This window comes from Thunnus albacares, chromosome 18 (assembly GCF_914725855.1).
Source record: "Thunnus albacares chromosome 18, fThuAlb1.1, whole genome shotgun sequence".
NCBI lineage: Eukaryota > Metazoa > Chordata > Actinopteri > Scombriformes > Scombridae > Thunnus > Thunnus albacares.
This window is the reverse complement of record NC_058123.1, coordinates 23,926,432-23,946,425: the sequence shown is the minus strand read 5'-3', so window position 1 is coordinate 23,946,425 and position 19,994 is coordinate 23,926,432. Positions and strand designations below refer to the sequence as shown.

The window sequence follows — 19,994 nt, the reverse complement described above, 5'->3', positions numbered from 1 at the left end:
TAGGTATCCAGAATGACATTGGTATCATTTCAGCTGCTCTAGGTCATATTATTGACAATGTGTGAGGGCTGTTTAAAAGAATGAAGGTTTCCAATGAGCCTAAAGATATACAGTACATGTCAGACAGCACCCCTTATTTTGTCTGTAGATGCAACATGACATTTTGACAGATACAGGGAGAAACCCTTGATTTTATCAAACTTGTCAGTTTGTTTTTAAGTTACATGGTACAATGTGTGGAAGAGACATATACTGACAGTTCGATTAACAAGGCTACATCCTAGTTTTTGAGATATTTCAATTTCAAAGTAGTGGCCAAAATAGCCAGGAACAGATACAGTTTGTCAGTTGTATAGCTGACTCTTAAGTCACTGCAAAGAGCATAATATTAATTTTGACTGTAATGAAACCCGGTTCTTTAATTGCATATTCATCTTTTCCATTTTTTGATGTGTTTTGCTGGCTTCTCTTGTTTTTTTAAGCACTTTTTGTATCACCAGGGGAAAGACAGGCTCCAAAACACCACAGCTGAGACATACTATCAGCTGATCACTTGGCTGGCATGTTGATAAAAAGTTACATGTTCACCTGACTCAGATCAACATTATCATCACATGTTGTGTAATGAGTGTAAGTCCAATAGTCACAATTGTTTTTAGCTCTGGTTTGGTCTCCATGAACCCCTGAGAAAAACATCAGGCTCTTTAGCTGCTCAGTTCACCAACCATTCACTTCAGCTCTGCTGCTTCCTGCTGGGCAGGTCACATTCAGCTTGTCTGAGCTTGTTATCTGGAGATTGCTGCTTTCAGTTTTATATGAATGGTTGGTATGAACATTATGGAGTCAACCATACAGTCAGATAGCCAAAACAATTAGCTATTACAGTGACTAAAAGCTGCATAGAGCTGCTGCAAAGTTTATAATTCTGGCAACACTTGCAACATCACATCACTGATTTACTTTTAACATCAAACATTTTAATTCATTTTATATGTGTGTATTTTATTTACAATGGTGTGGAACATTTAAGCCATGTGTTTGAGAAGTGCTACATGTCTATTTTTCTTTCTTTTAAGAAAAGTCTATCAAGCTCAACATGAAAGCAGGCGAGATTGTTAAAAATCTCCAGCATGCACTGCTGCTTCAGCACTGGACCACTGCACATCAGACTGTTGGAAAATGCCTGCCTTTGCCAACATCAGGCTACCATTGGAGTTGGTGAGTTTGCTGCCAAATCCGAAGTGACTCGTCCAGTACTGTGCTTGTTAGGCAATCACATTATTGGGAAATGAATCTGATACGGGTTGTATGATAGTATCAAATGCATTTTAAATCTCATTGCAAGACCTGTTTTTCTCGGAGGCCTTTTACCGATGCTCTCTCTTGCTTTGATTTGTTCTCAGCCTTTTTAAAAACTCGTTTGTCTTCGATTCATATATTGATGCAAAGGTGTTATTTTCTTTTTATCTCTTCCCTCTCTTTTGTTCTTTTTTGGTACAGTGTGTACTTATATTGTTTCTGTTATGGATATTCCATAACTGACCAGGACAACAGAATGTCAAGCTGTACTCTTCTGTTCTCTCAAACAGAAGATAACACATGTTGTTTAATAAACCAGGAGCCTCACAGGCGAACCAAGGCCAGAATGCAGGTCATCATCAGACGCAACAAGACAAACCAAAGATACAGATTTAGGTCATAGGTTTATGATTCGGAACTGACGAACTAGTTTCTATGATTGGCTTAAAGGCTGGTTTTGGACTGTGAGGGTCAGACGAGTTAGGGGACACCGTACGAACAGGAGGTGTCCCTTGAGTCGCTCTCCCTTGCAAGGTTCTTCATTAAAGTTTTCCCAGAATCATCATACGAAGTTTGGTTTGGTCTTCTCTTCTTCAAACTGACAACTGCCAGTGCATCAGCTCCGAAAATCCACAACAATTTGGCGTCACGAACAGGATTTCAACACAACAAAGACGTGGTAAGTGCATAATTTTATTTTATTATTGTGCCTTACCATGTCTGCGTTTGACGAAATCACAAAGAAACTGTGCATCACTTTCACTTTAAAGGTGGTCACAAAGTGAACAAAAAAAAAAAGCAAAAAGCTGATGGTTAAAGAATCTAAACACATGAAAATGTGTTGAAACTGTGCAGTGATAAGCAGGTGCAAAGCATGTGGTTGTGAAGAGGTAAAAAAAGGCAGAGTTGAGTGAGTCTTAACTCCTGCAGTGCCACAAAAGTGGCTGGGATTTCTGGGCTAGCTTCGGGCTACGTCCGGCACAGGGGGACCCACCTGAGGTTTAAACTATAGAAAAGACGTTTTCGGGGTAGGATTTGGCCTATTTCGTTTAAGCCAAGATCGGGGATCATCCACTCTGTGTCCTGTGAGAAATGTTTTCAGACTTGGGATTCTAAGTCCTAGAGTCGGGCGCCGATAAAAATTTTTTCAAACAATAAACAGTGTACACAAGACGAAGAGTTGCTTCGTCGGTTTGGCTTCAGATCACTGCTATTGCACCAGGAAGAGAGGTGTAAAAAAAAGAACTTCGGTGATGCTGGGAAAGTTTTGATGTGTCTGTTTTGTGTTTGATGTGTTTGTTTGTGTGATGTTTTTAATGTAAATGTGTTAAAATGGGCAACAACACGTCTAAAGCAGTGAGTAGAACACAATCTACTACAAAATTAATTCATTCACCAAAACACAAGAGAAAGAACAAATCTGTTTCAGTAGGAAACAAACGCACCAATTCAGAAGTAAAAGGTCAATCTGCCATTGATAAGCTTCCCGAAGCAAACCCCCACACACTCACAGATGCACAATATAGAGCGATGTTTTCTCCACAATCTCCGGCGGGAGTTGTTGGTAGATTGAAAGGATGGACTTGTGTGTTTCCATTTTCTTCCCTTATGAATCAGTGGACAGACGGCGAATGGCCATACGAAGGAGCGTTTGATAGAGATAAGCTTCAGATTGCTGAGTACAATGTTAACCCAGATTTTGGAAATCCATCTTGGGATAGTGCGTATATGAAAGATTGTGTAAATGTGTGGTTAACTGTTGCTCGTCAGAGGTGTGGAGTGAGTCTGGATGAAAAAAGAGTTGATCGTTTTTCTGATGAGTTCAGAGCAGCAGTGGAGAACTGTGTTAAATGTGTGACAGCATGTCACTTGCCTATGTTGGAAGCAGAGTTGCAAACCAGAGCTACAGAAATGATGAAAATTAAACAGAGGCATGGTGAGAATGTGAAGGCCATTTCCAAAGCTATCATATACGGTTGGGCAAAACGGCAAACTGATGCTCCCTCTCCACAAACTTTGTTGACCATAATATCCAAAGCTGGAGTGCCTTTGCAAGAGTCACACACAAACAAAACAATGATTTCAATTTTTCCACAACTTTCACCTTCAAACCCCTTTTCAGCTGCTAACATGACTGATCAAACCATTTCACAACAAGCAAAGACTGACGATGAATTTCTCTTACTAGCCGCAGCTGTTGAGGGACAAAGACTACAGACTGAAGTAGAAAATAGAGAAGAGCAGATAGCAGCTAGAGAAAGGGAAAGAGACAGTCAGGCTGCTAGAGAAAGGGAAAGAGACAGTCAGGCTGCTAGAGAAAGGGAAAGAGTTAAACAGGAAAAGAAAGATAGAGCCGACGAAGAAAAAGCTAGGAAAGCTGCAGAAAAAGAAAAGAAAGCTAATTTGTCATTCAAACAGGTAAAAAGCCAGAAAAGAAAGGAAAAGAAAAGACATTTAGCTGCCGTTGCTGAAGAAACAGAGATAGACACTCAGGACAGCTCAGGAGAAAGTGAGGTAGAACTTGAGTTACAAGGAGCCAGAGGTAAGGGGGAGGAGTCTGACACAGACCATAGTGACGACACAGAACCTGCAGTCAGGCCAAAGATGACACAGAGACGACCCCACACTGCAAGTAGCAAAACTCAGAGACGAGGTACAACTAGAATGACACATTCACATCTGGAAAGACATACAAGATCGAAAACTAACATTTTAGAGCCCCCTCTAAACATTACATCCACCTCAATAAATGCTCCAAAAATCATGGTTGGCAACACAGCTGTCTGCAAACCATGGACTCCTGCTGAGATAGTTGGAATGACACAAAATGCCCCCAATCCGACCACAAACCCAGATGAATACTGGGGATGGTTAAGATATGTATGCTCTGTGTATAACTGTCTGATACCTGATGTTGAACAATTACTTGCTGGCTCATACAGAACGGAGTGGGATTTGTGCAAAGGTGAATTTCTTTTCCCTGCTCGGACAGAGGATGGCCAGTGGCCTCCTCATAGAACCATGATTGACTGGTTAAATGAAGAAGCAAAAACAGCAATAAGAAAATGTGCACGACAGCGCACTGACTTTAATAAAGTAATTCACTGTGTCCAAGATGCATATGAAACTGTACCTGAGTTTGTTAACAGATTTACACGTACTTGGGATAGCAATGCAGGAATAGGACGAGAAGGAAATGAATATTTTGTTGTTACAACCTTTGTGCAAAATCTAAAACCAAATGTTGCAGCTGCATACAAATTGTCTGTCACCGATTGGCAAACCAAAGACTGGAAAGCAACGGTAAACAAAATGATGGCGCTAGATAGGTGTGAAGTTTTTGCTGAAGACAAATCTGCCTCCTTCCCAAAACAAATGTTACAGCATGCGCGACAGGGGGGTGGACAACAGCATTTCAAAAACAATAACAAGCGAAAACCGGGAAAGTGTCACAAATGTGGGAAAGCGGGACATTGGGCTAATGAGTGTAGAAGTGGTCGTCGTCAGAACAAGCAAAATTACCCATTCCAGGATCACCAAACAAGGAATTTCCAACAAACAGCCCCCCTTGCTTTACCACAACAACAACAACAACCACTACCACCTCCTCCACATGTTGATAATGTGAATCATGGACAATATTACAATCAAGCATAGGGAGGCCATAGAGGGGCAGGATCAGAAAAAACATTTCCCATTCAAGCAGCTGTAATTCGACTTTCAAAAGATCCTTCAGAAGATCCAATAATGCCTGTTGAAGTAAATGGTAGTAGAGTTGACATTATGGTAGATAGTGGGGCCACAATTTCCACTGTTAAAGCTGATGAGCATGTATGTACACCAACACCTAATTTTGTCACCACCGTGGGTGTTTCCGGCGTTCCTGTTGTTGAGCCACTATCACAGAGAGCTAAAATAACTGTTGAAGGTTCAGATGTGCAACATTCTTTCCTGATTTCTGAGAAAAGTCCAATTAATCTCATGGGACGAGATTTACTTTGCAAGCTACATGCCACCATTCAATGCACACCTGATGGATTGTTTTTAAGCCTACCTGATGTGAAGGCTGCTCATGCATTTCAGTTTTTGAAAACTATTGCTGATTGTTTGTATTGTTGGTCATTGACTGATTTTAACATGGCTTCCAGTTTCACAGTATCTAGCATTCAAAAAATTGCTCAAATTTCACCAGCATGTGCAACACAGATGTCTGCCATGAGGCCTGTACTACAGTGTCACTGTACAGCAGCATTTAACCCCCCAGAGGTGTACAAACAATTAGCTGATGTGTTTTTGAATACACAAGAGGGGTTGGAGTGTGAACAATGTTTGTTTGTTGGTCCACAGGGATGTGCAATTCCAATTCGGTTATCTGACGCACAGCGCAAATTGGTTAATGATAAAGATTCATTTCCATACATCACTGTAGCTGTCTCTCCTGGCTGTGACCCACAACAGCTTGAAAGCATGGTGGCACAGTGCCAGGCATTGAGAGGAGCTGCGCAGACTCCTCAAACTCAAACAATAACACACTTGGGCCTTGAGCTGTACATGTTATCTTTAACTGAGCACATCCAGCTACCTCAGAGTAGGTTTGTTTTGCAACAACCACCCCTCCCCACACAGTATGGGCCTCCATCAGAGCTTTCAGAGGTTCCATCTATTTTATGGGCTAAACATAAAAACCATGTGGGTTTTGTGAATTCGGCTCCACCTCACGAAGTCACACTCAAACCTGGTGCTAAACTACCAATGGTCAGGCAATACAATTTGCCACACAAGTCAATTGCTGGTATTGAAGGTGTAATTCAGTCTTTACTGGATCAAGGTGTGTTGGTTCAAACAACAAGCCCATGTAACACACCCATTTTACCCATTCCAAAAGCAAACCGCCCAGATGAATGGCGTTTTGTACAAGATTTGCAAGCTATTAATAGCATTGTAGTGCCAACAGCTCCAATTGTGCCAGACACAAATTCGATTTTAGCTTCACTACCATCCAACTCAACACACTACACAGTCATTGATTTGAGTTCAGCTTTTTTCTCAATCCCGTTGCATCCAGATAGCCAGTATCTGTTTGCATTCACATTCAAAGGAAAACAGTACACCTGGCAGCGTTTGCCTCAGGGTTTTGTCGAGAGTCCTACAGTTTACGCAGCAGCAGTGAAACGGGACTTGGATGACCTCCACTTTCCAGGGGGCTCCACTCTCCTACAGTATGCAGATGACCTCCTGATAGCTTCACCATCACAGGAAGCTTGTCGAACGGACTCCATCTTGCTCCTACAGAGACTAGCTGAGTGTGGTCATAGAGCATCACTTGCCAAACTGCAATTTTGTCGGTCTGAGGTGACATACTTGGGTCATGTTTTGAAAAATGGACAGTGCCTGTTGTCACCGGAGAGGTTGAAACTGCTGGTTAACATGCCTCCTCCCACAACCAAGAAACAAATGCTCTCGTTCTTGGGGATGGCGAATTATTGCAGACATTGGATCTTTGAGTATGCTGCTATGGACTCTGTTTTGCGAAACGCCACACTGCAATCAGCTCCTCCCAAGGTGCAGTGGACTGAGGACATGAACAAAGCTTTTCAGGACCTGAAACATGCTCTCACCTTGGCTCCGGCATTGGGGCTGCCGGACTATCATCAGCCGTTCCATCTGCATGTACATGAACGAGATGGCTTTGCTACAGGCATTCTCGTGCAAAAACATGGGTCTCATTACCGTCCAGTTGCGTACTACTCCTCTCGACTAACCCCTGTGGTTCTTGGCATGCCAGGTTGCTTAAGAGCGGTGGCCGCCGTTGCCATCATGATTGAGAAATCTTCTCCAATTGTACTGGCTCATGACTGTGTTGTGCACGTTCCACATGCAGTACTTCACATCTTGAACACATCTGCTACCCAACACATGACAGCTGCACGTCGTTCAGGCTATGAAGCAATCATTCTTCATAGTCCACACATCACTTTAAAACGCTCACCTCCATTGAATCCAGCTACTCTCCTTCCATTGATTGACACAGATGATGAGCATGATTGCATCACAACTATTGACCTGTGTACATCCCCAAGGCCAGACTTGTTGCAGACACCAATACCCAATTCTGATTTGATTTTTTACACTGATGGTTCAGCTAGCAGACCATCTGATAGCACACATCTAGCTGGCTATGCAGTAGTTAACGATTGGGGGGTAGTAGAGGCAAAAGCACTGCCTCCAGGTACCTCTGCTCAAGCAGCAGAACTGTATGCTCTAACTAGAGCGTGTATTCTTGCTTCTGGTAAGGTGGCTACTATTTACACTGACTCAAGATATGCATTTGGCGCTGCTCATGATTTTGGCCAGTTATGGAAGATGAGAGGTTTTGTGTCATCTTCTGGAAAACCACTACAGCATCACACTTTGGTTAATGACCTGTTAGATGCTATTTTGCGCCCATCTCAGCTTGCAATCATCAAATGTGCTGCTCACACGAATGGAACTGATCCTGTTTCACGAGGAAATGCAATGGCTGACACTGCAGCCAAACAAGCGGCACTTTCCTCTCCCTCTTTGGTACTTCAATGTGCCTCCACACAACCTACCAATCCAATTCCAGTTCCTTCCGCTAATGATGTCGTGACAATGCAAAATCACGCTGATGACAGGGAGCGAAGTCTTTGGTTGCGTAAAGGTTGTAAAGTTGACGCGGAGTCTGGCTTGTGGCTCCACCCTGATGGTCGACCGGTTTGCCCTCGAGCTCTCCTTCATGTACTGGCACGTGTGACGCATGGTCCAGCGCATGTTGGAAGAGGGGTGATGAATGATGTTATTCGCTCACAGTGGTTTGCTCCAGGCATTACTCAAGTTTCACAAACACTTGTGGATAGTTGTATGATATGTCAACAGACCAGAAAAAAGAATAGCACAGTGAAACATGACCACTTAGAACCCCCATCAGGTCCTTTTGTAAATATGCAAATAGATTTTGTACATATGCCAAGCTCACAAGGCTTCAAATACTTGCTAGTCATAACCGACAGGTTCTCGAAGTGGGTAGAAGCTTTTGCAACGAAAAAAGAAGACGCAAGAACAGTTGTAAAGTGTCTGCTAAAAGAGGTAATCCCTAGGTACGGAGTGCCGCAGGGAATAGATAGCGACAGAGGTCCAGCTTTTGTGTCAAAAATCACTCAGGGACTGTCAGAAATCTTAGGATTTAAGTGGCAGTTACATGTTCCTTATCATCCACAGAGTTCAGGTCAAGTTGAGAGAATGAATGCAACTATCAAAGACAGATTGACCAAAACAGTCCTAGCCACAGGCCTGAAATGGCCTGATGCACTGCCGATTGTGCTGTACTCCATTCGGAGTGCACCAAGTGCAACTACAGGACTGAGTCCTCACGAGGTGCTGATGGGAAGACCAATGTCCACAGGGACAAGTCCCCCACTGACACCACACAAAGCTACTCTGCTTTGGACGGATGAGTTCATGACTGAGTATGTGAAAAGACTAACAGAGATTTTGAGAAAGTATCATTTACAGGTGGCTGACAGACTCCCCAAACCATCGGAAGAACCAATTCATTCCTTTCGAGAAGGTGACCTGGTATTAATCAAATCTCTGGAAAAAGTGTCTTTGTCTCCTAGGTGGAAAGGTCCATACCAGGTGCTGCTGACTACTAGGACGGCCCTGAAGGTCGAAGGCAGAGCAGAATGGATCCACGCCACAAGGTGCAGACTGGCTCCCCCAACCACTGGCGGAGGAGAGCAGAGCCCTGGCAGGTAACCGGATGGTTACTCCTTTTTTCTCTCCTGTTTAGTAGGTTCGGGCAGGGGACAGGTCAAGTCGGTCCAAATGAGAGAGAGACAGGAGTCTCTCTGATTCCAGGCGAAGGAGAGCGGAAAGGCTTTCCTTCTCATGACACAGTCGGTGCCATGAACCCAGTGCCCCATGGACAGGGGCGCCCTTTGCAGAATGATCCAGAAAATGCAGACCAAGAGCCAGATCTTGGACATACGGACAAATCAATGAGCCCATTGGGACTCTACAACACTGTAAGTCCTGACAAAACAGTGAGATACATTGACAATGCTGCAATGAGAGAGTCTGAAGAAAAAGAGTCAGAAAAGACTGATGGACATATTTTACCAGCTCTCTCCCGAGTTAAACGAATTGTGAATTCTATTGTTTTTAAATGTCCTATTGACAGATGTAAAATGAATGATTGTAATATTGCATATCCAGTTACTTTTTCTCGAGGTAGATGGCGGTGGTCTACATATGATAAAACACTGTTTGAGACGAAGCAGAGTTCATCCACGTCGACGAAGGAGGATGGATTCCACATCACCATGCATCGTATGTGCTAGTAACCTCTCCATGGTGATGGCCCTCTACTGTACGCAAAGTGCATGGGTTGAAGACTTCACTTTGTGATTGATTTGTTTTATTGTTATGATGTAATCAAATGTTTGTATGACTCCCCTTTAAGTTGCTAGGATTTCATCTAGTAAGAGGCAGGAAGTGTCTTGTCTTAGGTTGTTTGCGCATGTGACTGGTGACCTCTGTCAATGACCTCCTTTAACGCTTTGGTGTTCTAGGAGATCTTCTTTGAGGATTTTGCCTCACTACTGCCCCTGGTGGTTGGAAGACAGAACTCATGGGTCACATGACAGTTGTTTTAAAGGGGTACATAAGAGGGGTTTTTTATCTAATTTACTGATTGTTTGCTTTTATTGTTATTGCATTATGTGTTTAAATGATTATGTGTTTTGATGATTTTACTTTTGATTTTGTGCAATGCAATTGTTGATTCTTGTATTACTTTTGTGTGAGAATTGTTATCTGTTGTGCGGATGTTGTTTCTACTCTGTTTGTGCCCTTACAGTCCACCAGTCCAGTCATAAATTGGTAATTTGTATTGATCTTTTGATCAATAAGAGGGGATTGTTATGGATATTCCATAACTGACCAGGACAACAGAATGTCAAGCTGTACTCTTCTGTTCTCTCAAACAGAAGATAACACATGTTGTTTAATAAACCAGGAGCCTCACAGGCGAACCAAGGCCAGAATGCAGGTCATCATCAGACGCAACAAGACAAACCAAAGATACAGATTTAGGTCATAGGTTTATGATTCGGAACTGACGAACTAGTTTCTATGATTGGCTTAAAGGCTGGTTTTGGACTGTGAGGGTCAGACGAGTTAGGGGACACCGTACGAACAGGAGGTGTCCCTTGAGTCGCTCTCCCTTGCAAGGTTCTTCATTAAAGTTTTCCCAGAATCATCATACGAAGTTTGGTTTGGTCTTCTCTTCTTCAAACTGACAACTGCCAGTGCATCAGCTCCGAAAATCCACAACAGTTTCGTTTGTAGATACGACACACCTAGAGACTCCTCATATAGCAGTTTAAGAAGTGCTATATTACAAAAACTTTACTGACTTACTCATACTGTACTCAGTCGATCACAACAAAAATAATTGCTAACAATTTTGGTAATTGATTTATTGTTTAAGTCAAGCAAAAATGCCAAACATTCACATTCTCCTGCTTCTCAAATGTGAGGATTTGCTCCTTTTTTCTGTTTTATATGATTGTAAATTGAATATCTTTGGGTTGGACTTAAGCAGTTTGCAGACACCACTTTGTCCACTGAGGAAAGTGACATTTTATTGATTATTTTTGTGCTATTTATTGATTCGTTGAAAAAAAACAGCTGAGAGATTAATTGATACTGTAAGTAACTGTAAGATGCAGGACTTTAAATAATTAAAGCAGAAGAGCGGATGGACTTGGCAGTATGTAAGTATATTTTATTTACAGTTGTATAAACAAGATAATTCAATGCAAGATCTTTACTGGAAAAGGTAAGAAAAACAAGTGATTCTTCCCTTAAGGGGTGTTGTCATGTTTCTGTGTGTGTGTGTGTGTGTTGATGCATGCCTGTGTATCACAACTGTTGTGTGTGTGAGTGTGTGTATGTGTGTGTGTGTGTGTGTGTGTGTGTGTGTATAACTATAATATAAGACATTCTCAGCTGCAGTCATAATACAAGCGCAGTACAATCTCCTCAACCCCCATCTACACTGAACCAGATTCTATTTACATTTCATTCAACTTAAGTGCGTCACACAGCTCAGCTAACTGTACACGGCAAACAACACGCATCCAAGAAAAAAAACAAACAAACAAAAAAACGAAAGCACTGATAATAACACGTAAGCATGCATAGGCCAGAATGAGAATGTGATCAGAGGCAAAGTATTGGTTCAAGTTTAGAAACCAAACTCTGTTTTAGCACATTGCGTGGTTGTGTAAAAGTGTCATTATGTCACTTATAAAGACTTTGTAGATACTACTGTTTGTAAGATTTGTGAAATTAAAACATCTTAATGTGGAGAAGTTAACATGTTTGACTGATGTTATAGAGGTTCTGTTCCTATTCTCTTGATAAATCAGTATATTTTCAACAGTTTTGGGAGACCCCTCAGCTTAAAGTGCTATGCGGTGCCAGCCAGACACCAGAAAGAATGTGATAGTCTTTCAACAAGCAGCAGTGGTTTCTCAGCTCCAGAAAATGGGAAACGGCCTGTTTTTGCATCTAACCAAGACCTGCACACAAGCTCGCAAGCTGAGCCACGCTTTCAATTCACTCGGGTTCCTTCGTGTAAAAGTTCTCCGGTGCTGCGCAGCAAGGAGTGTTTTGCACGAAAGATCGAGTGTTGGTTGGGTGAAAAACCTGGCCCTTTGATGCAACCCCGTTGAGACTGGAAATTGAGAAAGACTGCTGCAGCAGGAGAGAGGAAGAGAGAGGGCGTCCCCAAACGCAACATGGCTTATGGCTGAGACCTAAAAACACCAGTCTTACTTGAAGGTTTCATCAGATTGCAAATTAATCTGTAACTTCATGTATTCACTACTTATCTCTCGCTATAAATAGTAGCAAAATTTAACTGATTTTCCTTAAGAAACTGAGTTCTTAGAAATAAAAAACAAAACATGCATTTGGCATTTTTGTAGAAAATGAAAGGGGAAAAAGATTCAATTTTAACAACTACTAATCCAGAATATAGCCTTCAAAATATCAATTATCTATTTCATTAACTATATCATTCAGATACATAAAGCTCTTATTCATATACAAGCACACACATGCTTCCATCATCTTCTCTGGTAGACAAGATTAGTTATATCCTCTTTGTTATCATTAGTGCCTCCTGATGAAAGAAATATCATCTAAAAACTTTTAAAGTGTAGATAAAAACACAAGAAGTTCCTATTAAAAATACTTGATATCCATCGAAGCTTACAGTACATATTGTATTGCAGTATATGTTGTTAAGAAATGCTAAATATTACTATTGTATCTAGGCCCTAATTGGAAGTGATATGTTAAGTACAGTACTTGCACCAAAACTGGTTTATTTAAACTTAACCAAACTAAGCTGGTCAGGAAACTGGAAATAACATCAAACATTAAGTAAATTTCTGTGAGTAAAAGGACAAAAACAAGGTTAAATAAGTCAGCTAATAATATACAGACGGAAAGATTGTATATGTGAGTCAGATGGGTTCTTCTGTGCATGCTCAGGGACCCTACAAACATCTAACACCAGGTAATCCTGACTTCAAAAAAGGTGCAACTTCAGTGTTTTCAGCCACTTCTTCAGCAAGCAGTTTCCTCGAAAGCTTCGAAAGCGGTGAAATGAAAGCTTCAGCTTCAACGGTGAAGGGAAGTCGAGGAGATGGCTCTCTCCCCTCCGCTTCCCCTTCTCCTTCCTCGTCTCGTTTTTCCTCTCTCCTTTGGGGAGCAAACCTCGGCGTCTCCCTCTCTTTTACACCACAGTGCTGACAGACGGGTCAGACAAGTTGAGTTGGCCCGTGATGTCAGTGGGTGGGTACTGCTGCAGAGGTGAAGAGAAATGGGGGGGAAAGGAGTAAAGGGAGACACATAAGAGGGTGTGATTTCTTGACAAAAGCAGCATTTGGAAGCTTTGTTGCAACTTAATCTATACATTCGTTTTGATTTTAAGAAAACCTGCGCTTCATTTCTGGAGAAATGTAGAAGCAGGAGGGTTCTCTAACCCCTCTCAGGCAGACCTCAGTTTTTCTGATATTGCTATTTTGAATCTTTTAAGTTTGGATTTTTGTAAAGCAGTTTGGTTGTGCCTGAGGTGGGCTAGTTGGGAGCAGATGTAAGGTCATGAGAGTCTAGACAACAGCAAATTTGAATCAGGCAATCATTTATTTTCCAGCCTGACAACATGACTGGGTGATAATTTGCTGCCACGGGTAAAATGGACAGCTCATTTATCTCCCTGCAGTCATTTGTACGCATGCAGACTTCTCTAATTTTAGCAGCTCAGGAGGAGAAGATGAATTTCAGGCTGATTTCAAAGTGCTGTTGTGTCGGACTCTTACATCCAGTCCCCACTTCACTGTGCTTCTTTTAAAGCATAGTGCGTTGAATTAGAGGCGTCTACAGTACTGAGAGGGGGAAACAAGATCTCGATTGCATGCAGGTGCTTAGTTTCTATGGTAATCGTTATTATGCTTTTGACTGAGTCTTTTGAGTCTTGTGTGGTCTGAAAGCAGTAAGCCATATTTTTCACAATGCTGAGGCTGCTTTTTCTACTAATGAGCAAAAATATAGAAACATTATGAAACAATCACTCATTAAAAATTGTGAATACAGTCAATTACATCATAAATATAGCTTCAACATGCGTTTTTTTTTGTAGTAATGATTCCTTGTGTCATGTTTTAAAACACAGTGGTATTGGGCGGAGTAACTAACTTGTCTGCATTATGCTCTTTAAAATTGGACTGATTTCCAAAATGCCAATTAAAATCCTGACTCACAGCACTATATTAGAAGAACCAGTTTCATAACACCCAATGTGCAAGACATTAAATACATAAAAGATAATTGTCCTACATTAATGATGACAGAACCAAAACAGGGAAGAGTCTTGCCTCACGGTATCCATCTCACTTTTGTACTTTTTGTGTCTCCATTAAGCAAGATCTTACAATTTAAGTTCCTCTCGTTTTAAGCTGATAGAGCCAATACATTCAAGCATATGAGCTTCAGAAGCTGTTATGATGCAACTAACATGCTGACAGATGGGGCAACATCCAGCCTGAATGATAAAAGGTTTCATTTTTCTAAATCAACTGGCGTCAGAGTGGATGTCGCTCATCTCCTTGACCCGTGAGTTGCATCATCCGACGGCTTACAGCCCCCATTTAGGTCTCCTCATGTCTTGTACCTTGAGGGCCTGCTAACAGCTCACCCTACTGGGGTCAAGTGGACCAGCAAAAGAGAGACACTTCACAACCACAGTTAATGGTTTTAAAGCTACTTATTCAATACAGCTATAGTGAGTCATCTTAATATATGGCACAACTACAAAGATTATTTCTACTTAGTTCTACCGTTACTACATCTATGACAGTTACAGTAATCGGCATGCTTGCAGAGGGAGAGAGGAGCAGTGTGGCATGTGGGTGAGGGACACTGACACTCAAGTCCATTGATATCCATTAATATAAAAGAAGAACATTTATATAAAATCAAAATAATGGTCAAAGACTGAAGATGGTAAATCTTTAAATTGGAGCATCTTTTTTGATTACGCTGAATCCTGTTTTAAGTTTCCACTTTGAGCCATTTTTTTCCCTACTGGGGCTCCCAAACCAGCATCCGAACCCTCATAAAGACATAATAACAATGGTGATCCAACTCTTCTTCTCTTCAAAGGTGACCAATTCTATTGTGAAACCTCCAGGGGAGAGTAAAGATGGTTTGGTTCAATGCAGAAACATCCATAAAAAAAGACAGTTAACACAAGAGAAAGAGAGAGAAAGACAGAAGATCAAATAAAAACACTCAAAAAAAATTTGTGACCTGTTAGCTTAGCTGCAATAAGCTACATCTCCCCTGAGAAACACATTCAAAACACAATGTTAGTACAGAAGCCTTCCACTGAAGGTATCTGTGCTATCTTCAGAGATTTACGTTTTCTTTTCTTTTTAGAGTCCCATGCCAGATTTGGTCAGCAGACCAGCTATGTCTGGCGGAGCAGCTGGGCACAAATGACTGTGGGGTCACTGGTTTGTCAGAGCACTCCAAGCTTGCGGAGTGCAGCCCCCCCCCCCGACCGCAACGAGCAGGGTTTTTCAACTGAACTGTGAAGGAATGGAGAAAACCTGACACTCTCATTGTGCTGCAACAAAGGAGTCAAAGAGATATGAGATCTAAAGATGGTGTAAAAAGGGATTTTTAAAGAAAGAATAGTTTGTAACACAGTGAGAGTCTAAGGCTTCACAGAGTTTGTAGCCCATAAAGACAAGAATTAAAACAAAAAAGAAGACTGTCTTCGCCACCTGAAAATATACCCTGAAAGAGGCATGCACAGTTCAGACCACAAGGACACTGAAAAATAAACAGGAATTATGACAAAGAAAATATGACAAAGCAAAAAGTAAATTGATTAATAGAAATCCATGAGTGTAATCCTGAAATAGACATGTTGATAAATAAGACCACACATTAGTTTTCTTCTCAGGAGGACTGGCCATCACGACTACCTTGGAAATGGACTGTACAAAATGACAAAACACCAGCGCATGCTTTTCAAACCAAAAGCAAACCAACAGCGGCTGAAACCCAAACAGAGGAAGTGCAGGGTTGGTGCAAATAAAAGGTGGATATACAAAGGATCAAGCAGTCAAAACGACAGGACACCAACACAAATATACAAACACACACACGCTCATGTACAGTACACACACCACAACGCCACCAAATGGGACACAATCGCCAGAATCCACGTCTAAACCAGAGGCGGGGAGGAAGAACAGCCCAAGACAAAACACCACTGGCAGACTGCTTGCTTTTGTCGCACCTCTTCTCCAGAAGAACACACCGCTAATCCCATCAAACCCCCCCAAAATCCTGGACACTTGGACGACCCCTCCCCAATTCAGAGCCCAGCTCCTGGCCTGGCCTGACCTGAGTTCCTGCACTGATGCCTTCCGGCCTGTTGAGGACCTACAGATGCTAAATGGTGATGGTTGATCGATGGTGAACGGACAGACACGTGGCAGAGGCCGCGGAGCCGTGTGGAAATGGGTGAGTGGAACATGGGACTCTCTCGCGGTCGGATATGGGGATGTAGGCAGAGAGGACAGAGAAGAGGAAAAAAGAGAAAGGAGGGGGGGAGGAGGAGAGACAGAGGAGAAGGAGGAGAAGAAGAAAGAGAGGGAAGAATAAACAAGGGAAGATGTTGCTTCTTCGTCTCCTTACCGTGTCTTTGGAGGACCTACGTCTCTTGATGCTGGAGGCCAGGGTGGTACTGATGGACCTAAAAGAGGCTTTCTTTTTGGGGTCGGGCTCTGCTCTACCACTTTTCCTATCCTAAAATAAATATATGTAGAAACATTATTCATGTTCTCTGGCTTGAGTGATAACCTTGGTCTCACCCATTCTTCTCTTCCCACCACCACCACCACCACCCGCCACCCCAATGAATTAATTATTATTTTCTAAATAGAGGGAGGGTCCTTGTGAGAAAGACTAGATCATTTGTAAAAGTAAAATGCGCAAAGAGGAAGAAAGAAAGGGATAAAGCCTGTTAGATGTGAGAGTGGAAATAGTCTGTTCAGTCTGATATGAGGGCACTCGACTACATTTTAAGCAACACTGTCACACTGGGACTGCACAAGATGGCACAGTAGTCCTCTAGAAATGTGCTGACACATTCACTCGGCTCCTAGAAATGCATTGGAATGAGTGATGACTGACTAGTAAAGATGTCAGTGGGTGTGATACCTACGTTACACTACTTAAACCATCTACAGTATTCTACCTGTACGCTCACTATTGCCTGAACGCACACTTTACAGTTCCAACTTCCTCATCTCCACACACAAGCGATGTCAAATTAAACATGGATCGACTAAACAGAATGCTGAATATGACTTTTTGAAAATATCTAGAACATATTCGCTACTCGGTTCTAGAAAACATTTTCAAATGCATTCCCGTCACAAAAAATAAACAAAAGAAGAAAAAGAAAAAAGAAGCATTTTTAACCGGCGAGCCAATTTGGTGCCCTCCCTTCCCTCCCTCATACCATCAGAGTGCCCCACAGCTACTCTCAGCACAATAACTGGGTGTTTGTGTGCAAAAAAACTCATATTAAGGTATTCTTACATCCTGAGTCTCTAGAGAGGAAGAGGGCTGCATAGGGGGAGAAAAGAAAAATGAAATAAATTTCCATCCACTTGATCGTTATTACTTTAAAGAAGATCCTTAAGCAAAAGCCAAGGGAACCAAAAAGGGTGAATATCTTTAAAAAAACACTAGCAAAGCAAACATCCACATCCAAAGCCAGGCAGGTGTAAAAAAGTCGAGAAGCTACGTATGGTATCAGAGGCAGGAGAGCCACTAAAATGCATATCAAAGAGGGAAAACAACAGCGACAAAAGTCAGTAATTAAAGCCCATTGAAAGTCATTATACCTTTAAAGGGGTATAATGGAAATTCACCCCACACACAAGGGGATGGGATGGAGATGGAGAGCATAAGAGGAAAATGAATGGTCTTCTACTGTAGCTGCAAAAAATATTCTTTCTGTAAGTTTAAGTGCAGAAATGGAAAAGATTTGATGGAAGATGCTACTTCTACAAAAGAAAGCATTCTAAGATGGGCGTTAGTAAAGTATAAGTGGAGGATGAGCGAGTAGTTGCAGGGAGTGAGGCCCTTTGGGTGGGCGGGGCAGTGTGGTGTGAATTTCAACATGCCAAAAACATTGTATGAATGGAGGGAGAGATAAAAAAGGGGGAAACATAGAATAAGTAAACACAAAACAAATAGCATGACAAATCAATTTTGGCCAGCACTGGCCCCGCAGTACATCCTTTTTCATCAGGTCACATGACTAGGCTCTTTTTGGGCACATTTGTACCACCCATCACCCCGCCAACCAGCGTTTTCCTCTCAATCCCCTGATGTCATGATATCAGGTGGCGAGCAGGCATTAGCTGGCATGGCGGTTCGATGAAAGCTGGCAGGAGGAGTGATTGGTGCAAGACATCACTTGATTTTAGTGCAGGTGTAATAAGTAAAATGTTTTTCCTGTTGGGAGATGACATCTCATGTTAGTAAATGGTGAACGTCAGCATGTGTAACAAGTGATTTTAACTGTCTTGGTTTCAGGAAAAATCAATGCCCAAGTGACGTCACTTCTCTGTTATTTTCCCCCATTTCTTACACGTTGTGAGACTGCAGGAATGCAGTCTGGTCGCTCTGAGCCCTGATGAGGTGCTGCGTGTGCACAGTCCCGGCCATGCAGGGCATGCTGGGCTGTCAGATGAAGTGTGGCATCAGACTCGCCTGTTTCTCGTCGGAAACAGAGGCGAGCCGCCGCAGTGCATCGTCATTATACACCATCATCATCATCATCATCATCATCATCATCATCATCATCATCATCACGTAACAGGGTTTCTGACACTTTGTTATCATCTTAGACTGACACCAGTTTCAGTCTTCATCAGACAGTGCACTTCTGACTAACATCTGTTTTAACAGAGAAAGCTAGAAAGCCGGACATGTAGCCTCTTAGTGATGTAGTGGTCAACAAAACGTTGGGTAAACTATCTGCACCGTATCATAATAGTAAGAGAAATCAGAAACATGTAGTGATATAAATAATTATGATGTAACTTTATAGAATACATTATAGTTAGTAGCATTAAGACCAATCAGCAAAACAATTAATATATGAAGCCTATAAAGAACATATCAGAGCCAGATCATTGGTCAATATTGGCTTATTACACATATATTGGCACAGCATCAATAGTGGAGATGTGAAAAAATGAATTATATGCTGTATTTCTTGTTGTATAATTGTTCCAACTTTACTATGTACTATTTGAGTTTCTGTTAAATGTAGACTCAAAATTTCCAGCCAAGTATCTATAAAATTGCTGGCTTCATCTGTCTGTAAAGGTAATGGACTCTGAGCTCACAAAAACACAGATTTATAAATAATTTAAACATGACGTGACTATAACAGAATTATATGCGTTGTTGATGAAGGATGTCAATCATGTTGTCGTATACAGTCCCATTAAGTGCCTTGTTGTCTGGCCCATGGTGCAGAGGGAAAGCAGCTGAGTCAAATCTGCTACTTCAGAATGATCTCTGTATTGCTTTTTATTCCTGTGCGTGCCTATTTGTTGACATTTAATTCAGACTTGAGTCATGTTAATGTAGTTAGTTAGTGCAACTTAGTAAGATTGCTGTCATGACTGTTAAGGGAAAGTCTCTGGGGCATGAGACCGCCATGTAAAAATGCCAGCACATTTACATTTATAGTAAAGTGCATGTCTGAAAAGAGCTTTACTGTCATCTTTGATTGTTCAATTGTAATATCCTTCCTCAGTGCATACTGTCTCTGTGACAGCTCTGTGTCAGCTTAATCTTTGATTAATCTTTTTCAAAAATCTGTTCATGTTAAAAATGAATATTGGCTGATACAGTATAACAAATATTTTGATACTGGCCTCAAATGTAGTACTTATTGTATCTTTATTTCCTCACTCATTACAAATCTCTTAAAAAGAGAGACATCTTATGGACTGATAGTGTGGCTAAACAGTACATCCATTACATACAATACTTTG

The 19,994-nt window shown here is 41.7% G+C and overlaps 2 protein-coding genes across 12 annotated transcripts in view; one reads left to right on the top strand and one right to left on the bottom strand.

The window, feature by feature from the left end:
* Positions 1-2,931: 2,931 nt before the first annotated feature.
* Positions 2,932-10,300, top strand: LOC122968743. 5 transcript variants are annotated; one of them, XM_044334175.1, is made up of 4 exons: positions 2,932-3,952; positions 5,291-9,020; positions 9,110-9,344; positions 9,535-10,300. In XM_044334175.1, exons 1-4 carry the CDS (start codon positions 3,028-3,030, stop codon positions 9,724-9,726), a joined length of 5,082 nt encoding a protein of 1,693 aa, XP_044190110.1. In that variant the 5' UTR covers positions 2,932-3,027; the 3' UTR covers positions 9,727-10,300. The 5 variants fall into 5 exon arrangements, with proteins under 5 accessions (XP_044190110.1, XP_044190111.1, XP_044190109.1 ...); XM_044334176.1 differs by having other exon boundaries at positions 9,554-9,661; XM_044334177.1 differs by having other exon boundaries at positions 3,335-3,529; positions 3,560-3,952; positions 9,110-10,300.
* A 781-nt stretch (positions 10,301-11,081) lies between these two features.
* The window catches only part of grin1a (glutamate receptor, ionotropic, N-methyl D-aspartate 1a), a 34,686-nt gene continuing 25,773 nt past the window's right edge, over positions 11,082-19,994 (bottom strand). For 4 of the 7 annotated variants that reach the window (XM_044334447.1, XM_044334448.1, XM_044334449.1 and 1 more), the window contains 3 exons: positions 17,515-17,541; positions 16,606-16,716; positions 11,082-13,198 (listed from right to left, as the gene is read on the bottom strand). In XM_044334447.1, the coding sequence (XP_044190382.1) occupies positions 13,130-13,198; positions 16,606-16,716; positions 17,515-17,541 (207 nt within the window). In that variant the 3' untranslated portion in view covers positions 11,082-13,129. The remainder of the gene's footprint in view (positions 13,199-16,605; positions 16,717-17,514; positions 17,542-19,994) is intronic. The other 3 variants (XM_044334453.1, XM_044334454.1, XM_044334455.1) reach the window with 1 other exon arrangement.

Coding starts and splice junctions, on each gene's coding strand:
- LOC122968743 (XM_044334174.1), top strand. CDS start 3,028: ATGAAAGATTGTGTAAATGTGTGGTTAACTGTTGCTCGTCAGAGGTGT. Junction 3,953..5,290: donor TAGCAAAACTCAGAGACGAG/GTACAACTAGAA, acceptor TCATGGGACGAG/ATTTACTTTGCAAGCTACAT. Junction 9,021..9,109: donor GAATGGATCCACGCCACAAG/GTGCAGACTGGC, acceptor TCTCCTGTTTAG/TAGGTTCGGGCAGGGGACAG.